Source organism: Myotis daubentonii, chromosome 4, assembly GCF_963259705.1.
Source record: "Myotis daubentonii chromosome 4, mMyoDau2.1, whole genome shotgun sequence".
Taxonomy (NCBI): domain Eukaryota; kingdom Metazoa; phylum Chordata; class Mammalia; order Chiroptera; family Vespertilionidae; genus Myotis; species Myotis daubentonii.
The window spans coordinates 7,444,721-7,465,630 of record NC_081843.1 but is presented as its reverse complement, the minus strand read 5'-3'; the positions used below and the strand labels follow the sequence as shown (position 1 = coordinate 7,465,630).

The window sequence follows — 20,910 nt, the reverse complement described above, 5'->3', positions numbered from 1 at the left end:
TTTCATGCAGCAGCCGTGTCAGAAGCAAATAAGGAGCTGTCGGAAGCTTGTGGATAAAATTTAAAAATGAAAGTAAAAGTGCTTCAAAACCTGTGAAACTGCACACACAGGAAGAACTGTTCAGACGCTATGGACAGAAGATGAGGTTTGGGGGTTGAATGCTAATTATGTGTGAGGCACTGCTCTGAGCACCTGGAATATATGGTGAAAAAGAAAAGAAACTTGCAACATTGAGCAACGTTCTAGTGGAAGGGATAAATGTAGTTGCCGATTACTTAAAAATGCGATAACTTTGCCTGGCTGTTTCATTTGCACAGAAAGTGTGACCTCCAGTCTGCCCCAGTCCCCACCACCCCCTATTGTTTTACCCTTTACCTACTTCACTCAATTTGTTATCTGCCTGAGCCCCGGGCTTTTCAGTTTGTGACCCCTGGTCTCCAAAGTCCCTGGGCTACTTGTGACACTTGCTTTTAAAACCACCAAATGGCCCAAGGACTACATAAAAGACCCTATTCTTGGCTTAATCTTAAGTGACCTTGGGCCATGACCTATCACCTTGCTGAGACCTCCATGTCCTCACCCCTAGAGTGAAGGCATCCCACCTGCTCTACTGGATTTCTGTGCGACTAGAATTGGCACAATCAGCTCTCCCTCCTGCTTTGGCTCTCCTCCCTGGCATTACTCCTTCAAAGGACGCCTCCCAGACCTCCTGACCAGGCCAACCCTCTAAAATGCCAGGTTCTCAGGATCACAGTCACAGTTGCACGCGTAGGTTAGTTTGTTGGCTATTTGACTAATGCCGGCCTCTCCCACCAGCCTGGAAGCTCAGCAAGGCAGGGATCCTGTTTGTACTCACAACCTGTCACCATGCCTGGCATAAAACAGGTGCTCAGCACACCTTATTTTAAAGGGGAAAAAGAGTCCTCGCTGGTTTGGCTCAGTGGATAGAGCGACGTCCTGCGGACTGAAAGGTCCTGGGTTCAATCCCAGTCAAGGGCATGTACCTTGGTTGCGGGCTTGATCCCCAGTAGGGAGCGTGTAGGAGGCAGCTGAACAATGATTCTCTCTCATCATAGATGTTTCTATCTCCCTCTCCCTTCCTCTCTGACATCAATAAAAGTATTTTTAAAGGGGGGGAGGGGAATGAAAGACAAGAAAGCTGGGTAAGACCAACCTGGCCGATGTGAGGTGCGCCCTAGCCTCTCTCCGACCCTCCCTCCCGGAATGTCTATTGGATAGAGACAGCCCAGCCCCTGGGCTGCTAGAATGTGCACATACAGTTCAAACTAAGACTTTTCACTCTGACCCGTCTGAAACTAATACAATAGTGAACATCAACTCCAATCGGAAAAAAAACAAAAATATTTAAAGTCACTGCGCTTTGTTTTCCAATAGGCTCTCTACCTCCGGAACAGGGAATTTTTGCTTTGCCCACTGATCTAGGCCTGACATGTGGTCAACAAGAGAGGGTGGAGTGGGTGGGCACAGGATGGTCGGGGGCTCAGGATGGTTGGGGGTCCCACGGAAGCGGGGAGACGCTGGCAGCCCATCTGGCGCCACCGCCAGGAGGGGAGTGGGACCAGGTCCAGACATCAGGACAGGGGCCCCTCCGATCACGTCAAACCACACGGTCAAACCACACCGACATGCTCGGAGCCGGACCAGAAGCCCCAGCCAAGGGGCGGCCAGGTGGCATGCTGCTCCGCGGGCGCTGCTGGTGCTGCAGGACAAGACCGAGGTCGCCGCCAGCACGTGGCCGAGGCGGGAGGAACAGCACCCTCCGCTCGCCCCTCCGCCGGCCGGTCCGCGCAGAAAGGGCTCCGCAGTGCCTCCCCAGGGCAGCACCGCCACCTCGGTCTCATCCCCGGGCCTCGGGCCTCCCCGATCCGGGGTGAGGGAGGACCCTCGCGGCCCTCCCCGCACGTCCCCGCGACCCCAGCATCCCTGCGCCGGAGGCGCCTCGGCGTCGCTCGCGCTCCTGAAGCCCCGCGGCGGCCAGTCCCCGCGCCGCGCGCTCTCGCGAGACCGCCGGCAGCCGCTCCCGCCTCGGCCCCTCGCCGGCGGGAGGGCGCACCCGGTCCCGCGGCCGAGGTCGCGGGCGGCGCATGCGTGACCGCGGTTCCCAGAGCTCCCCGCGCCGTCTGCGGGCGGAGCGGACGGCCGCGCGCGGGGAGCCGGCAGCCGCCCCCTGAGAGGCTGGCTCGGTCCCCGCGGCCGCCCCCCCCTCGGGGCGGAACCGCCTCGCGGCCTGTCCTCGGCGCGCGGAGGTCCGGTGAGGACGGCCGGGCCGCCTTGGGCGCGGGACTCCGCCGGCCGCACCGACCGCCGCCGCGGCCTGGACGCGCCGCCCGGTCCGAGCCTCGAACCCGGGCCGACGGGGTCTGCACCTCCGGCCCCTCCCGCCGGGGGCCTCGCCGCCCGGGAGCCCGGCCCTTAGAACCCGCACAGCACCCCCGGCCTGGCTGTGCGGCCCCTCCCGCGGCCCCTCGGACCCTCGGTCTTCTCCGCCTCGCCGAGTCCTAGGCGGCGCTGAAAATGCGCCCCGGGCAGCCGCGCCGCGGGAGCGCGCCTTGCTGGGGGAGGAGGCGGGGTGCGGGGGCCCGGGGGTGCGCCTTTACCGTCCCGAGGGTCGCGGGTGGATCTGACCCATCCGCCTGGGGGGCCTGTTTCCGCCGACGCCGCCTGCCCGCGCTCCCCTGAGGCAGGTGCCCGCGGAGGGCCGGCTGGTGTGTCCACTTTGCGCTGGACGTGAGGCTGACCCGGGTGGAGCATGGACCCTTCGCTGCAAGTCGAAGGGTGCCTGGTGGTGAAGGCGGAGCAGGACCCCGGGTGGGCGCCGGGCGGAGCGGGGAGCTCCGGGTCCGAGACCTTCCGCAGACGCTTCAGACGGTTCTGCTACGAGGACGTGCGCGGACCCCGCGAGGCCTTCGGTCAACTCTGGGAGCTGGGCTGCCGGTGGCTGAAGCCGGAAACGCGCTCCAAGGAGCAGATCCTGGAGCTGCTGGTCGTTGAGCAGTTTCTCAGCGTTTTGCCGGCAAAGATCCGGGCGCGGGCTCAGCAGCAGTGTCCGCAGAGCGGAGAGGAGGCGGTGGCCCTGGTCATCCACTTGGAGGAAGAGGCTGGGAGACGGAGAGCGCAGGTGGGAGCGTGTTTTCCAAAGGTTCGTGGTTAGAGAGGGGTGGGGGTGAGGCAGGTGTGTGTGGCAGAAAGCGCCATTATGGAAGGACTAGAGGCCCCGTGCACGAATCCGTGCACGGGTGGAGTCCCTCTGGGTGGCCTGCAGGCATTGGGCCAACTCTGCAGTCCAATGCTGTCTGCAGCTCCTACCTGCTGCTCCCACTCATCCCGGCCTCAGCAGCACTCGGCAGTCATGAGCACCCTCCCAAGGGGAGTGGCCTGTGGGACCGGGATGAAACCAGCTCTCTGACATCCTCCGAGGGGTCCCAGATTGGGAGAGGTCACAGGCCAGGGTGAGGGACCTCACCGGTGCACCATGGGGCTGGGGAGGAACTGGGGAGGGCTCCAGGGCATGTCTGGACCATCTTGCTGAGTCTTGATCAGGGCTCCAGCAGCAAGCTAACCTACCAGTTAGAGCATCTGCCCCCTGGTGGTCAGTGCACATCATAGTGAGCAGTTGAGCTCCCATAGCATATCATTAGCATATTATGCTTTGATTGGTTGTTCAGTTGTTCTGCCGTTCAGTCTGCATACTATCCTTTTATTATACAGGACTAGAGGCCCGGTGCACAAAAATTTGTGCACTGGAGGGGGCGGGGGGGGGCATCCCTCAGCCTGGCCTGTGCCCTCTCGCAGTCTGGGACCCCTTGGAAGATGTCCACCTCCTGGCTTAGGCCTGCTCCCCAGGGGATTGGGCCTAAGCTGGCAATCAGACATCCCTCTGGCAGCCTGACAGCCCTCGGGGGATGTCCACTTGCCAGTGGGGAGCAGACCTAAGCTGCAGTCGGACATCCTTAGCACTGCTGAGGAGGCAGGAGAGGCTCCCACCACCACCGCTGTACTGGCAGCCATCATCCTGGCTTGTGGCTGAGCAGAGCTCCTCCCATGTGGGAGGGCACTGACCACCAGAGGGCAGCTCCTGCATTGAGCGTCTGCCCCCTGGTGGTCAGTGTGTGTCATAGTGACCGTCATTCCCAGTCTTTCTGCTGTTAGGGTCAGTTTGCATATTACCCTTTTACTATATATAATAGAGGCCTGGTGCATGGGTGGGGGCCGGCTGGTTTGCCCTGAAGGGTGTCCCGGATCAGGGTGGGGGTCCCGCTGGGGTGCCTGGCCAGCCTGGGTGAGGGGCTGATGGCTGTTTGCAGCCGGTCACACACCCTTCAGGGTGGGGGTCCCCACTGGGGTGCCTGGCCAGTCTGGGTGAGGGGCTGAGGGCCGTTTTCAGGCTGGCCGGCGACTGAAGCTCCCAGCCTCTCCTTTTTTTCTTTTCTTTTTTTAAAGTATTTTTTTAAAATTCTGGGATTTACTTACCTTCTATAATTGAAACTTCGTTGCTGTCACTGGCGCTGAGGGCTGGTTCCTGCTTGCTGCAGCTCTGAGGCCAGGGCCTGCTGAAAGCAGGTATCTGGGGTTTGTTTAGCTTCTATAATTGAAACTCTGTTGCTTTCGGAGCTCAGAGCCAGGCTGCGGCAGGGGGGGAACCTTGGCTTCCTCCATCACTGGAGCAAGCAAGCCTCCTGCTCACTTCAGCTACGTGGCTGCCGGCCGCCATCTTTGTTGGTGGTTAATTTGCATATCTCTCTGATTAGCCAATGGGAAGCATAGCGATAGATAGGATAGTGGTACTAATGAAGGACCTTCAAAGTGAAGCCACTTGAATAGCAAGTAGAACAGAAAGCTTTGCTTGAAATAGGATCTTGCAAATTAAACTAAACCATATTCACCTAAATATTTTGTTTCAAGTCTTTGGCAGTAATGTTTCCCCAAAAAAATTCTATGCAAGAATTTATGCTTCACGGGGTTTAACTTTTTCAGCTTGACCCTGAAAAGGACTATTGGGGGGGGGGGGCAGTAAGGACTTAAGCAGTGATCCCTGGGCCCTTTCTAATCCTTCCCTGTGCCAGTCCCTGTCTTAGGCCACCTTAACGCCATCACCCCGTCACTCTTCTCCAGTCTACCTCCCAGGTCTGCATTTGTCGGTGGCTTTGCATGATCCTCTGGTTGTTTTTCAGCAGCCCTTCCATTAACCTCATGAAATCCTGCAAGATTTGCAGTTTCGCCTTGCACGGGATTTGCATTTGTGTAAAGGTCTGACTGCCAGCGTGTTTCTGTGTCCATCAAGGATAGACGTGAGATGTGGGGATTAAGCTTACTAGTATGTTTTCATTTCACCAGTGAATTTGTGTTCTGATAACTCAATTCTCTGTGAGCCTAGTAGATGTGAGGACTCAAATGATCTCTATTTTAGTAACAGGAAGGCGTGTACTTCACACCTGACAGATCTCCCCTCTATGTATTACTAAAGAGCACTCTCCATTCCCTTATGTCCAGACTTCTGGACAGTTCTATTAACCCACTGACCTTAGAGCCTACACTGGGAATGGACCGCAGTGTCATTCCTTCTCACGTCGTCTAGCCTTCTTTGCTGTCTTTTTCTCCCTTTTTTCACTGTGGCTTTGGCTTTATTTCCCAGGTTTGCAGCCCTGTGCAGTCAGAGAAACAAGCCCCACGTGGAGCAGTGTGGGATGTGGCAGACTTCCCGCCAGAGACCCAGCCCGGAGTGGTGTCTCGGGAAGAAGCTGGGAGCCTGCACTCAGGACACCAGGAGCAGCTGACCCCAAAGAGAGAGCAGCGGCCCTTACCCAAGAATGGTAAGAGCTCAGAGATGTCAAGGGCAGACCATGGCAGACTTGTTTTGTAGTCTTAACCTGTGACTTGCTCAGAGTACTGTCCTCTCAATACATATTTGAGAATAAATTGAATATTGGGGAGAAAGACTTCAATATTTGGGAATATGTGCAGCATAAGTAAAAGGGATCTTAAAGATTGAACCTAGGAAAACTTAGACTGCCCAAGCTGGCCTTGAAGTCTTGCAGTGTTACTTAAGGATCTCCATTCTGTAATCAGCTTGTGGTTTTTAGTCCTGCCATGTGTATATGTGGATGTGTTCTTGGCTAACTACAAGGAACTTGAAAACTGTTCGGAAAGGGAAATGAGACATTTATTTTCAAAAATTGACTTATAAGTTAGGCACTATGTAATTGGCATATGAGAAGGATAAACATAAGACTTCATAGAGAAGGGGCCACTGATGTTCGTAGCTGCCCCAGACATTCACAAATCAAGTCAGACACGAGGAAATGAGCACCCTGTCCTTTGCAGTCCACAGTGATCTCTCCATCCCTGGCAATGTGGTGTCAGGCTGAAAGAGAAGAACGGAAAGATCACTGAACCTCCTGTAAAAAGATAGGCTTACATCCTCTCTGCCCCTCCCTCTCTGACCTTGGGCAAGTCATATTAACAGGAGATTAATGCATAGAAGTGACAGACAACCTGGGTTCAGAACCCAACTCTGCCATTCTTTATCTGTGGCCTTTGTCAGGTAACTTCTCAAACTTCCATTCTGTCATTTGTAAAAGGAAAATAATAAGGTTGGTGTAGATTAAATGAGGCAGTGTCAGAAAGCCAGTACATACTAGTGCTCAGTTAATGTTAGCTTCCTTTCTCCCATAATGGCATGATTATTGTTAAACTTTAAATCTGACTTACACAACTCCTCACCAAAAGACAAGATCCAGTACTGTATACTGTACTTCCTTATCCCTCCCAAAATTCATATTATGATAGAATGCATTGCAAATGTTAATGGTTTCTGAAGTTTCCAGTATGTGTGTATGTGTGTGTTCCCTTATCATGTGGATTAGATACTCCCAGTTACTTTAGCTGATAAGCTTAGTACAGTAAATTCATGGTGTTTCTGGATTTTGACATCCCAGAATGATAAGGAATTCCTAAAGTGGAAAGTTTGGCCTGTTGAAGTACTTAGGAGTGTGCAGGATAGAAAATTTGAGGGATAAATATCTCAGGTGAATTCTAAAAGAAGACCTGTGATTTCAGCCATGTGTGTGTCTAAGGGAATAATAAGTTTGCAAGGAAGTAATTTGATTTGCTTCTATAGAAAAGCAGTGTAACAAGCTTTTGAATTCTTGGTCACAGTAATATTTATTCTGGAAGTTTTCCCTGGATAGTCAGTTCATAAGTAGAAGTAAGACTACAGACTTGCTGATTATAAGTTTGTATATCTTCATTCCATCTTTCAAGGGGTGTATTGCCTGTAGTGTCCAGGACCATGTAACTTCTTTAGCTACTGATGGGGATTAACTGATACTAGAGGTTGCAAACAGGTCATGCACATGCCAAGTCAGACTTGTTTTGTTTCACCTACAAAAGTGTTTTTGGTTTGGGGGTTTTGTTTGGTTGGTTGGTTTTAGTTCTCAAGATTAAGACTTTTAATATTTTGCGCAAAAGTCCAGATTTCTGACTTCTCTTGAAAAAAATTAGAAGCTTGGCTCTACCGGGTCCATAGTCTCACAAAGAAGCATCATCTGGGACTGAGCATTGCTGTACCCTTTCAATGGGACATGTGCGCTCTCATTCCCCACACGCCTTGCCTGGCCCCTTTCCTGATGGGCTGTATCGGCTTACTCCCTAAAAGCATTGGCATTTGTGAGTCCTGCTTTAAGTTACCATGGTTTCAGGCATAGTTCTGAATTCATGGAGAAAATGATCAATTTGTATTTGTTGCTTTTTTGTAACATGCTCATTTCTTAAGAGGAGAAGCAGCATGAATTAAAGGGCCAGAGCCTGCACACTAATTGATTCTTTCTGTTACAGCTCGCCCTTCTCTCTGGGTTCCCATCCCTGATGAAGAATGGAACACCACAGATCAGGAAGTAACAACCACGAAACTTCCTGTTGGGTCTCAGGTAAATTGTATTGTCCTCCCTGGACTTCCTCTCTAGGGTATTCAGTCACAATGATTTCCTGGGCCTTCACTGTCCTCAAAGTTTTATACTCCAACCAAGAGACCTTTCCCCCCTTGTTCCTTTTTCAGAAAAGATTGGACATTTTTCTGAGTAATGGGGGACACATTGGTGGATCATCTGTCTTATGATTCTTTATTGTATCTTCTGTTTCATTTGGCCCTAATGTGTACACTTGGTTCCTTGATTTTAATTCTTCTTTAAGGTCCTTCTGTGCTTTATTCAATATTGTTCATCCGTCAAAGACCCACATGGTTATCTTGGTAGTCATTGCTGTTAGTGTTGTTACAGGGACCAGTGAAAGATGTCCACTTGACGAGAGTTTTTTCCTACAAAAAGAGAGTGCATCAGATTCCAGCTCACGGAGACCTCTACCGGGATATTAGGGAGGAGAGTGTTGGGAACACAGTCTCCTTGGGTAAGGATTCTTTCCCTTTTTGGATAAAAGATTTGGGGATTTATAACATATGCATTCTACTGATGATAAAATAGTTATAAATGTTAACACTTTAAAGATTTTCATGGGTTGTCGAATCATTTTTGCAATCTAGCTTACTAGACCTAGTAACCACGTATCCATCTTCTCTTACCTCACTCATTCCTTTGTTCCAGTTTAAAATTTATATGCTTATAATTTAGTGACTAAAACATTGGAGAGGTGTGTGACTGTCATATTTATATTATCTCAATGTAAACTTACACACATCTTCTAAAGACTCCATTCACGAGGTCTCTTAGGGATTTGTTTTTGTTTTACTATAGTAAACACAGCAATTTTCACAGGGCCTGATACATGGGTGGGTCCCCAGCAAATATTTGTTATGTGGATGGAAATCTTATAAATAGAAAAAAAGTAATTTTAATACAATAACCTCAATAGTGTGTTGTGAATTATTTAAATAGCATAAATTTACAGGCACATATCACCACTGAAGTGTCACTTTACAAGCAAACTCTGCTTTAGCAGTAGGACTTCATTCATATGCAAACTAGAAGTCAAAGACTACATATAACTAAAATTATATGCCTAAAACATGCACTAATATACACTAGAGATGCTTTGTGCTATCTCATACGGTAGCCACTAGTCACATATGGCTATTTAAATTTATAAAATTAGATAAAGTTAAAAATTCAGCTCCTCGGTGGCAGTGGCCACATTTAAGGAATTCAGTAGCTGTATTGGACAACACAGTTATAGAACATTTCCATCATAACAAAGTTCCATTGGACAACGCTACATAAAAGTATGCATAAAACGCAACACTAAAGTATAGAGATTATAAAATGGAGCATGTCAAACTGAATGAATAAGATAAACCAACAGTTGTTTATATAGAAAGCAATTTTTTTTTAAAGACCAACTGATGACACATCAGTAACAAAGCACTCTTCCCAAAACAGTGGGCATCCCAGCCCTCCACCTAGTTGTGTACACGATGGATGTTTCCTAATGTTGTCTTGGATCACACAGCATCCAGACCTAGTAAATGCTCAATTAGTCCTTTGTAAACTCTGCAGGAGTGGGATAAGGACCATACTTTAGTACAGATTTAGCCCAGCACCTTCACATATAGAGTATAAAGACCCAGGCCCAGAGACCCCTGCCCTAATTTTTTATCATAGATTATAAACTAATGGCTCATTATCTAGCCTATACACATATTTTGGCCTTGCACAGCATTTTAAATTTAAATTTAGTTTGTAAATCTGGATTTCCAGTATCTCTTGAAATAGCAAATGCCAAGCACCACGGACCCACAGAATAAGAGAGCTCGTGCCGAACTGCCACCTCATGCCGTTACGTTGCCAGCCTAGTCCTTATAGATGCTGAGCTCTCGTTGTCCCTACACTTACTTCTCTCGTGTAAAAATAAAGAGCAAACTTCCATCTCCAGGTTCTTGCAGAAGGTTTGATTTGATGCTGTTTCTCTAGAAGAATTCCCTGAAGCCGCTTTGTGTGTTACCTAGAGAAGAAAACTAAATTTTATTACAAACTTAGTGGGCATTGGACACTTCAGAGATGACCATTCACTTAATATTCCCAGCACTTCTTTGAATAGATGATGATATTCCCTAGGACACTGAGGTTCAGAGAAATTAAGAAACTTCCCTGATCAAAAAACTAAAGTCCGTGGTGGAGCTAGGACGCACATTTAAGACAGGTTGCTCTCTGCAGTATTGTACAATAACATATTCTGCGTTTGCTTCCCGACTCTTACTTCACTTTCCTATTTAGCTTGCCACATGTGTCCAGGAATCCTTACTTCTCGTTTCTCATAGCCCAGTGTGTGTGTTGTTGGGGTGGGGAGATGTGGAAAGCAGATATAAGCACACTTTATTTTATAAGTAACAAATTCTGGTCAGGAGCATACTCTGAACCTAGCACAGCATTAGATACCATGAGGCAATAAAATACGTTTCGTACCCTTAAAGGTTTTCCTTTAAGAACCAGCTGGGAAATAAGTGGTCCATACATGGGAAGTAAAATGATAGTATGAGTGAGTAGCTGATTGTGCCAGAGAACTCATGTGCCAGTAACTATAGTGTGCACTGTCATGGTGGAGGAGGACCCTAGGAGAAAGGTGGTTGGACAGGATCTTTGAAGGACAGTGGTCCAGGAGAGCATGCTGCAGCAGAAGGTGGGCAGCAGTAATGAATGATCTCTACATCTAGTATGAAGTATGTTTCTCTCATTATAGGAAGTGCAGTATCTACTTCTAACAAGACAGCCCAGGTGGAGCAAAGAAAGGAGCTATGGATGCATTACTCTAATAAAAGGAATAGTCTGCGAAGCAACTGCATCAAGGAAAAGTCAGTTCATGCTGTTCAGATTCCTGCAAGGAATGCAGGGAAGATGCGGAGAGAGCAGCAGCAGTGGGGCTTAGAAGATGAAAAGATAGCAGGTGTGCATTGGAGCTATGAGGAAACGAAGACATTTCTCGCAATTCTCAAAGAATCTCGCTTTTATGAAACACTTCAGGCTTGTCCCAGAAACAGCCAGGTGTATGGCGCTGTAGCTGAATGGCTGCGAGAGTGTGGCTTTCTCCGAACTCCGGAACAGTGTCGGACCAAGTTCAAAAGTCTCCAGAAGAGCTACCGAAAAGTGAGAAACGGCCACATGCTCGAGCCCTGTGCCTTCTTTGAGGACATGGACGCATTGTTGAACCCTGCAGCTCATGTGTCTCCCACTGACAAGCCAAAAGAGATTGTGTCTCTCCCTCGACTAAAGAGAATTGGTGTCGGTGCTAAAGAACAGATCAGTCTGATGGAGGAGGAGGAAGCTGCAGAAGAATCTGATAGTGAGGAAACGGGCATCGAGTTTATCCGGAAGTCTGAGATGCGTGGTGCCCCTGTCTTGTTTCAGAACCTGAGTGGTAAGTATTTTGCTTTTGTTTGGTTTGAAAATGGATGACTGTGGTCTTGTGGGGAAAAGAATAGTCCAGGAGTGACCAGGCCTGATGAGTGCTGTCATGCAGTTTGCCTCAATCACTGTGACTGGCCGCATAACTAATAGTGTTCTCAGGTGTCTGTTGCTGCCCCCAGTGCAGTTTTAGGATAGCACTGAGTGGCCATGGAGGGTTCTTTTTGAGGTTGGAGCACAGCATGTATTTTGAGTACTTGGGACCTATGGAAGGAAGAGAAATGGAGTCAGAGGGCTCTAAGGATCTAACATTATCTGAGACTTGATATAAAGCAGTCAAGTGTGTGAGATTGTAGTGATACTATCTAGAATAACCAGTGAAAGAGTGTGTAACTAAAAAAATGAGTAAAAAATGAAATTCTAAAAGAAGACAAAGGAGAGAAAGAGGTAGATGTAAACCCAAATGTATCTTCAATTGCAAACTTAAAAAAACAACTATATGTTGCTTACAAGAGATACATTTTAAATATAATAACACAGAGACATTGAAATTAAAAGGACAGAAGAAGCTATAGCATGCACCATACAAAATAAAACTGGTGTAGTTTGGGTGCTGGGACATGCAGGACTTAACTGCCAGTTAATAACTGTGACAGTAGACACATCATGTGAGTACTTTGAGCTTCAGTTTTCTCATCTGTCAAGTATGACCGAGAATGCCAAGGTTGTTAGTTAAGTGAGATGACATGCATGGAGGCATTCTGCAAATGTTAACATGCAATAAAACATTGCCTGGTATCACTGTTACTAGTAATGTTTCTCTACCTTATGAAAAGGTAAGTTCTCAGAACAGAAAAATAAATCAGGCAGGAGAGCTGGGACTGTATGCATGACTGTACCTGTTCAAAAGAAATAGCTCTCAGGAAAAAGATTGGAAGATACGTTAAGAATGCACAGGTATTCACCAATCTGGAAATCCACTGACATAGAGTGGTCTCAAATACAGGAATCCAGTGAGGGACTGGAAGAGACCACCCAGTAAGGTAAGGATAGAAATGACTTTTTCCTGCTTACAAAACACAAAAAGTAGAGTGTACAAACTGTATTCCGACATGTCCTAGAAAATTTTGATCTGCTATGAAAGCCGGACATCTGCTTGTCTTACAGAACATTTCATCTCTCAAAATAGAGGACTCGGTGACCTCAAAAACTACTCTAATGAACATAGTTCTGCTCTTCAAAGAAGACTGGTTAAAAAAGTGATAGGAACTTTGGGGGAAACTTCCTACTGGGTGTCCCAGACCATTATTCTTAACTTGAAAAGACAGCTAAATCCTTAATCACCAGAGGAGTGTTAGGTTGGGGGACTGCATTTTCACTCTACCAAGTAAACTGAGATTAGTTTATCGATTTCAGTTAAAAATCCTATTGGAATTTTTACTTTATAGATTCATCTGAGAATTGATATCAGTACAACTTGATTCTTCCTATCTCTTCATTTTTTTCTAGTTCTTTTATGTCTTAAAATATAGATTTTTTTATATAGATCTCATTTTTGGCAAAGCTTATACCAGGTATATCATAGTTCCTGTTGCTACTGTGAATAAGATTTGTTTTCTTTTACTTCTTATATTTTGTAATTTTGTATAGAAGCTACGAACGCCTTTTCTTATATCTTTGAACTTTATCCTTGAATGGCAGGCGTACACTGGGGCTATGAGGAGACCAAGACTTTTCTTGATATCCTCCGTGAGACTCGGTTTTATGAAGCACTTCAGTCCTGCCATAGGAAGAGCAAACTGTATGGGGTCGTGGCGGAACAGCTGCGGGAGTGTGGTTTCCTCCGGACACCAGAACAGTGCAGGACCAAGTTCAAAAGCCTTCAGAAGAGCTACCGCAAAGTGAAAAATGGTCACGTGCTAGAATCCTGTGCTTTCTACAAGGAAATGGATGCCCTGATAAACTCTCGGGCATCTTTCCCCTCCACCAACACCCCAGAAGAAGTCCCACCACCTTCAAGGCAAGAAAGAGAGGATATTGAGATTGAACCCCAGGAACCTATAGGCTGGGAACTTGAGGAGACCTCACAAGAGGAAATAATAGAAGATTCTGGCAGCGAGAGAATGAGTGAGGAAGAAATTGAACAAGAGTCAGAATTCCAGGGACCTCCAGGTCTACTGCAAAACCCAAATGGTGAGGATCATCGAGGGGTTGTAGTCTAAAAGAGAGTCTGATTTACTGAAAAATTAGTAGATCTGGTATGTCATTTGGGAGTATTTATTCATTAAATATTTGAGTGTTCTGTGCAGTTTGAGGGACAGGGGATATAGCAAAGTAAAACAAAGTTTGTATGTTCATGGTGCTTCTATTCAAGGAAGGAGCTTACATTCTAGTGATTCAGTTTTGGGGATTTCAGCCTCAGTTTTTTCTGTATGGATCAAACAATGTTTTATATCTCCTAAAAATTTTGTGGGGGAGAAAATTTGGAATTGTACATGAGAAAAACTCGGGTGAAGGAGGGTGTCAGTAAGCCCAAAACAGAAACGTCTCGGTGATGTGTGATATGCATGAGAAAAAGGACAGGCAGAGACCAAATGAGAGAGAGAGAGGCTTTATCCTGGTTCTCAGCTCCACCTGGGTATTTCCCACTAACTATTGGAAACCCTTGTGAGCATCTCATCAGACTTAAATTTTCACAATTAAAATCACCATCCTTCCTACCCCATGGTTCTTCCCTATGTCCTCCTATCAGTCCTCCACACTTAAAACTTCAGAGATATTTTTTATGCCTTCTCTTCCATTATTTACATCCAGGCAGTAACACTTTTTTTTTAACTGTTGTAGAACTTCTATCTGTCCCCTCTTTAGTTCCTGTAGCCCATACCCTGGTTCAGTCTTTGTGTCCGTTGGTTAGACTGTTGTATATGTCTCCAGACCAGTTTTCTCTATTGGCCTTGTATTAATGTTCCACCAGCCATCCTTAATCTGGGCTCTTATCTTTCCGTCCTTACCTGTTATTATTTCCATTCCAAACTCTGTGTTAATTCAAAGTAAACATTAGAGAAGGAAGAAATTCATACACATGCTCTCTTGTAGTATTACGTTGGAAATTGTAGTATGAAGGCTCAAATTGTTAAGTCCTACCCTGGTTAATAACTCTGGAAACAAAGTCCTGTGGTACCATCTCTTGTGAATCTTGTCTTTTAAGTTGAACTCCAGATCTGTCATCAAATTATCAGGCTCTGTCTGAACCATCTACTACTAGGCTATGACTTCCTCCAGATTCCAAAGCAGCATTAGACCCACTCAGAATGCTTCAAAAGAACTGCTAATTGAACAGTGGCATTGCCAGGGCTTTTTACTTGAATTAATGGAATGATTGATGGCTGCCTCCTCCCCACAGCTCATGCCACAGCTGTCCCGCTTGGGACGGAGGGATTCCAGCAGTTTCAACTCAATATGTGGAAGTAAAGTAATATTGAAACTACCAAGTAGAAACAAGGCAGTATAGCAAAATGCTTATGAACAAAGGTTTGATAATCAACCAAGCCTGAATTGGGCCTAAGTTACACAGCTTGTGAAATATTTATGAATGAAATAATACAGTGTCAGAAGTTTGCTTCAAAATAATAATCTGGGTAGAAGGGACAGGGAGCATGTAGGAATAGAGATGAAACAAAATTGGCAATGAGAGATCATTGTTAAAGCTGGTGAGTGGTTCATGGAAGCTGATTTTATGTACAATTCTCTACCTTTATGTATGTTTGAATTTTTCATAGTAAAAAGTTAAGTAAAACCACATAATTAAGTGGCCAGGACAGAATCAGAACCAGAGCTGTCTGATTCCAAAGCCTGTGTCTCTTCACCATTTTATGCTCTCTTTCCAGAGAACTTCTAGAAAAAGCTGTGATCCAGGATGTACCTTGTAGTGAACATAGGCAATGGCTGAAAGAGTAAGGAGAAGATCATTCTAGTTTGGGGAACAGTGAAAACTAAGGTTGAATTAGTGTGATCTGTGTGAGACAGCCAGAAAAACAGTGACAGGAACATTCGAGGAGAAAAAAGAAGTACTCTTGGGTAGGATATGATTAAATATTGATGAACTTAAAAGTCCATTGAGAAATTTGGACTTGATCGCTAGAATCTACTCTATACACTAGTGTAATATACTGTATTTTAGGATAGAAGTGATACTTTAAAAGCAAGATGAATTAAAGAGGAACTTCGGGGAGATAAGACAAGTTGCTCCCATGTTAATTAGGACATTGATGAGGAGCAATTCAATTCAGAAGACATTTTTGAAGGCCTACTTTGAACTAGGTATTATTGGATATTCTTGGAACTGAATGAAAATAAGGCATAATGAATCAGGGAAGAGTAAAAGGACCTGAAGCCAGTGAAGTGTACATGGAATCCTAACAGATAAAGCCTTGAAGGCCATGTTTATGTTAATATAGGACTGCTCTGAAATTTTTATTGTCTTTTTTTCAGATTTTGAAATTGGAGGTAATATCAAGGAGGATGCAACACAGGTAATATATAAGGACATGGAGCAGCACAAAACGCTGATAGAAAAGTCTAAAAGAATTATCTCCCAGAATACTGATCCGGGTAAATATTGTAAAAAAGAATGTATCTCAGGAACACAATGGGAAAACCATCAAGGAATCAGACAGGGAAAGCCGATGTCTCAGCCTAGAGATTTAGGGAAAGCTGTAGTGCATCAGAGGCCTTTCATGGGGAAGAGACCCTACAGACTTCTAAAGTATGGAGAAAGCTTTGGAAGGAGTGCTCGTCTTCTGTGCCGGATGACCCATCAGAAGGAAAACTCTTATAAGTGTAGTGTCTGTGGGAAGTGCTTTGGTAGAAGCAGGAGCCTCATCAGACACCAAAGAATCCACACAGGAGAAAAACCTTTTAAATGTCTTGACTGTGGGAAAAGCTTTAATGACTCCTCAAACTTTGGTGCCCATCAGAGAATCCACACAGGAGAGAAGCCCTACAGCTGTGGAGAGTGTGGGAAGTGCTTTAGTCAGAGCTCAAGCCTCATCATACATCAGAGAACTCACACAGGCGAGAAACCCTATCAGTGTGAAGAGTGTGGGAAAAGCTTCACCAACAGTTCTCATTTCAGTGCCCACCGCAGGGTCCACACTGGAGAGAATCCCTACAAATGCATGGATTGTGAAAAGAGTTTCAATAACTGTACACGATTTCGAGAACATCGGAGAATGCACACTGGAGAAAAGCCCTATGGGTGTGCCCACTGTGGCAAACATTTCAGTAAGGGCTCTGTTCTGACCAAACATCGGGAGGTCCATGTGAGAGAAAAGCTCCTGCCACATCCTCCATCCATGTATTCCCCAGAGAATCCACATAAGGGGCGAACTGATGACTTCAGGAAGACTTTTTGATACGATCTCTTCTGTTCCTCAATGTCCCTTTAGCCATCCTACCCTGATCTCACACTTGTGATCTTTTATTAGCTATAAAGTAATTCCCAAGATAAGCTTGAGAATTAAATAAAGACTTGGATCCTGTTCTCACCTCTGCCTCTAACTTGATCAGCTTGTCCTTTAATAAAGGGGAGAACATAAATTGTCTGAGTTCAGAATGGAATTATCTTCAAGATGCTGAGGCTACTGCTATGGGATTGCTATGTCCAGCAACATTCAAGATCCTTCCATGTAGGTGAGAGTTGTTTTCAAGGAGATGAAAGACGCTGAAAGGTTTTTTTGTTATCTACCATATGAGATTCTGGATGCAACTTGACCACAGAGTTTCATGCTTGAGTAGAAGTTTCAGGAGTCCTACATCAAGTCCATTTTGGTTTTGAAGATAGCCACAAAGGAGACTGAGGTTTTATAACTTCCATCAGAAGTCTTTTTGTGTACCGTTTTTGTGTCAAGAAGTTGATCTGAATAGTGAGGGTAGAATCCCTGTGATGTCCCTGAAGTCATGTTAGCAATGCCTTGCCCTCCGTAGAGACGAGAAGCAAATGATCACCCATAATCCTCTGTATACCAACCTTTTCTGTCCCTGAAGACTGAATCCCCTTGGCTGCTGCTTTCCAGCCTATAACAATCTAGTCCCTGTTATTGTTTCCCACATGTCCTACACTTACCTCTTCATGTTCTAGGTGCTCTTATCCGCTCTTCTGAGCCAGCACACTCTCCTCACGTTGACTAGGCTGCATGTTCATGGGTGTGTCTCATTAAAGTAAAGGATTTCAGATACATTCTAGTTCTTCCCTGTAACTTCTCTCGTTCTTATCTAAAACATGATGTGTGTTGGCATATTTATGCCTCCCAACCCCACACTTTAGTATAATATTATATAATCATAGTTTTCTAAAACTTTAAGAGGGTAGAAAGAAGTAGAGACCTGAAACATTAAATATTTCTACAACCACTAGGATTCCTTAGGCCTGCTTTAGATCAGATAGCCACCTCTGTCCAGACCAGCACTTCCAGGGCTGTTTGTTAAATATTCTTTTTTCTGAGGTTTCTAGACCTTATTTATAGCATCATGACCCTCACTGGAGAGCCCTGAGTATTTTATACAATTCTATAGCTCATTAAGTGAAAGCAGAAATATTTGCAGAAACTTCCAATCCAGAACACATTAGTGTTTTCTTCACTTACCTGTTTAACTGAAAAATCTTTCTGATAACCCCCTAGCACTAGCCCAATAAATAGTGAAGGAAGGGTTCAGATGGATATATAGTTCATTCCTTTCTGGAAGTTAGATGAAATTTGGTCATCCAAGGCTGGTTGCTTTGGGAGGGAAAAGTCATAGTTTGGTAGAAAGATAACCAGAGTCAGGGTTGTGGGTACACGCTTCTTCTGATCTTATCTCTCCTTTCCTTTGTCATATGCTCTCTTATTTGAACACATCTGGAGATAATATTTTTCCTTTGACTATGTTTAAATCTGTTGAAACTTGCTCAGCAGAGTACCAAGAGGGTAGGCAGTTAGGGTGCCAGCATAGGGTGTGGCCTGCTGGAAGGCAGGTGACTCAGGTAAACGTTGATAAATGTCCTCCTTTACACTTGGAAATGTTATGCGTGTTCACATCTGAATAGATTAACTTCTTCTGTGTTGTCAGGTTTTCTTTTTTTTTTCTCTTTTATTAATCATTTTTATTTCTCAGTTACCATTGACATACATTATTGTATTGGTCTCAGGTGTGTGTTGTCTAAATCATAGACTTAATGGTAAGTGCAGCTTCATGTTGGTAGTGTGCTGAGCGAGCACAGTAAGATGTGTTAGTGTCAGTGGCGTGTGCTTACACTGTGGAATTCCAACTCTAGAGAAGGTGCACATTAATAGAAGTCACCACTTAGTAATACGTACATAGGATTGATAATTATATCGGCTGACGAATGATTCAGGAAAGGTGATTTGTTCAGAAATATTTATTAAGCACCATTGTGTGTTAAGGCCATGTTTTAGGCACAGTGAGGGATGCAAAAATGGAAAAGGGAGCACAGTGCCTGTACTCAAGGACTTTGAAATATGGCAGAGGAAGTATTGCAGCAAAAGGTAAAGCCAATTATATGCAAGTTATAAAGGTCAGTGACTCAATCATGAGAAAACCACCTTCACTTGAAAAGTGTTTTTCTAACGCCTAAAATCGTGTTCTTTCCCTCTGTCTCTCAGACTTCCCTAGTGGCAGAAAGGTTCCCACCCAGTCTCTCCTGGGAGAGACTGATTCTGTTGTCGTCTCAGATGTCTGGGATCAAGCTCAGGTGGAGTTTGGGTTCCCCTGCAGATACTCCTGATTGCAAATGGGCTGCTGAGACATGTATTAAAGCTAACTTAATGACGTTTGTCTCTGTTCTGAGGAGACAGAAGGTCCTGCCCACCATTCAATAAAACTCCTTGCATTGTATCCTTTCGCAGCAGGAGTGTGAAAGTCAACGTGAGTGGTGTCTTTTCTACCACATAGCACTGCCTTTATGACCACTGCAGAGAAAGCTTGCTTTAGAACTCAGTACTAGTGCTGCAGCTCTAATCCTGAGGGGGGAAAAAGTTATTTTTAAAAACACTGTGATTTTTATAACTTACTGTTTTTCTCCTTTTGTTCTCGCTGCTAGAAAGCCCAACAAAATTTACAACCTACCTTAACCATCTACCTAAAACCTATATTTATTTAATCCTGTCTTCTTTCTTTGAAAATTGTTTCAAATCCTATGTTTTTTTAAATGGTATAAATCAGGGGTCCTCAAACTTTTTAAACGGGGGGCCAGTTCACTGTCCCTCAGACAGTTGGAGGGCCTGACTATAGTTTAAAAAAAAAACTATGAACAAATTCCTATGCACACTGCACATATCTTATTTTGAAGTAAAACCACAAAACGGGAACAAATACAATATTTGTATTTGCATGTGGCCCGCGGGCCGTAGTTTGAGGACCCCTGGTATAAACAGGCATTTTCTTTTCTGACACCTTTCCCAAGGCACTTCGGAAACTGGCTTATATTCTCTGGCTAGGCTTGCTTTGTTGCTCTCACAGATACCTCCAGTTCTTACTATTGATTTTATTACACAAACAGCCTAATTTGTTCATCTGGAAGGAAACTTTACTTCTTTAAAGAGGAAAACTTAACACACATATTTACCCAGCCCAGGCTGCCTGCCATGGTGGCGTGAGCATTGGACCAGAAGCCAAAAGAGACAAGTTTTAGTCCTGTTGCTGCCACTTACTGAGTCCTACAGATCAGAGCCTCTCTCTGGCCGAAGCTGCTTATCTGAAGAGAGGTTGGACTTGATTGCCCAGACTGCTCTGACTCTAAGGTTCTGTGAGGCTGTGGAGCACGGTGTGGATGAGGAAGAGTCTGTAAGAACAGGCTGCCCTGCCAGTGAGCCCACTGCCCACTTCAGGCAGAAGGATGCTGTGCGCAGCCCAGGAGCTTGCTCAGGAGAGAAGGAAAGATGGCGTGTGTTCTCCTACAGACACCCCGAGTCACCTTGTTAGCCAATTGCAGGTAGCTGGCTGAGTAGGGAAAGCCTATCTTGTGAGGTCTGGTGCCAGTGACAGACAAGACTCAACTGGGGAAGCCGCAAGGCCAGTAGTGTCTGAGTGACTGGTGTAGCTACAAGCCTTTGCCCTGTCTGAATTTATTCCAAATATAAGTGTCTGTTCATTGTTTTGTATTGATGTTCACTTAGATGTCTTCTTGAAAACTTATATGTGAAATAAATGTCTGCAATAAATGACTCTCATTGGTTTTTGCCATAATTTGATGAATGCCTTCTATTAAGAAGAGACCTTGTCTAAGGTAACAAAAGCTGATGCTAGTAGCTAAAGAGAATTTCAGTCTTGTACCAGTTCACTCTTCTCTCCCACAACTAGTGAGATCTTTTGTGAGTCCACAGCTATTCTTGTGCAGCTGGCCTGTGATAGTAGCCATTGTCATTGTCCCAAATAATGGTTGGCTCTAATTCCAGGGTAAGATTAGCCTTGGGTTCACACCCTGTGTGAATTTGGGGGAGGCACTCAGCCACAGCAGCCTTTTACGGTGGAACAAGACTCCACAATT

General features: G+C 45.5%; 1 protein-coding gene across 5 annotated transcripts; it reads left to right on the top strand.

Annotated features, from left to right (window-relative positions):
• The first annotated feature begins 2,116 nt into the window (after positions 1-2,116).
• On the top strand, positions 2,117-20,587 carry ZKSCAN2 (zinc finger with KRAB and SCAN domains 2). Of its 5 annotated transcripts, XR_009452463.1 has the most exons (9): positions 2,117-3,139; positions 5,654-5,831; positions 7,855-7,946; positions 8,295-8,421; positions 10,705-11,379; positions 13,068-13,559; positions 15,858-15,977; positions 19,028-19,256; positions 19,994-20,587. XR_009452463.1 is itself a non-coding variant. In XM_059692133.1 (8 exons), exons 1-8 carry the CDS (start codon positions 2,771-2,773, stop codon positions 19,147-19,149), a joined length of 2,175 nt encoding a protein of 724 aa, XP_059548116.1. In that variant the 5' UTR covers positions 2,117-2,770; the 3' UTR covers positions 19,150-20,587. The 5 variants fall into 5 exon arrangements, 2 of the variants coding, with proteins under 2 accessions (XP_059548116.1, XP_059548115.1); XM_059692133.1 differs by having other exon boundaries at positions 19,028-20,587; XR_009452462.1 differs by having other exon boundaries at positions 2,118-3,139; positions 15,858-19,562; positions 19,775-20,587.
• The last annotated feature ends 323 nt before the right edge of the window (positions 20,588-20,910 follow it).

Bases quoted from the DNA above. Each gene is read 5' to 3' on its own strand.
- ZKSCAN2 (XM_059692132.1), top strand. From the start codon at position 2,771: ATGGACCCTTCGCTGCAAGTCGAAGGGTGCCTGGTGGTGAAGGCGGAG. The intron at 7,947-8,294 runs GTAAATTGTATT...GTGTTGTTACAG, and splicing joins AACTTCCTGTTGGGTCTCAG to GGACCAGTGAAAGATGTCCA. The intron at 11,380-13,067 runs GTAAGTATTTTG...CTTGAATGGCAG, and splicing joins CTTGTTTCAGAACCTGAGTG to GCGTACACTGGGGCTATGAG.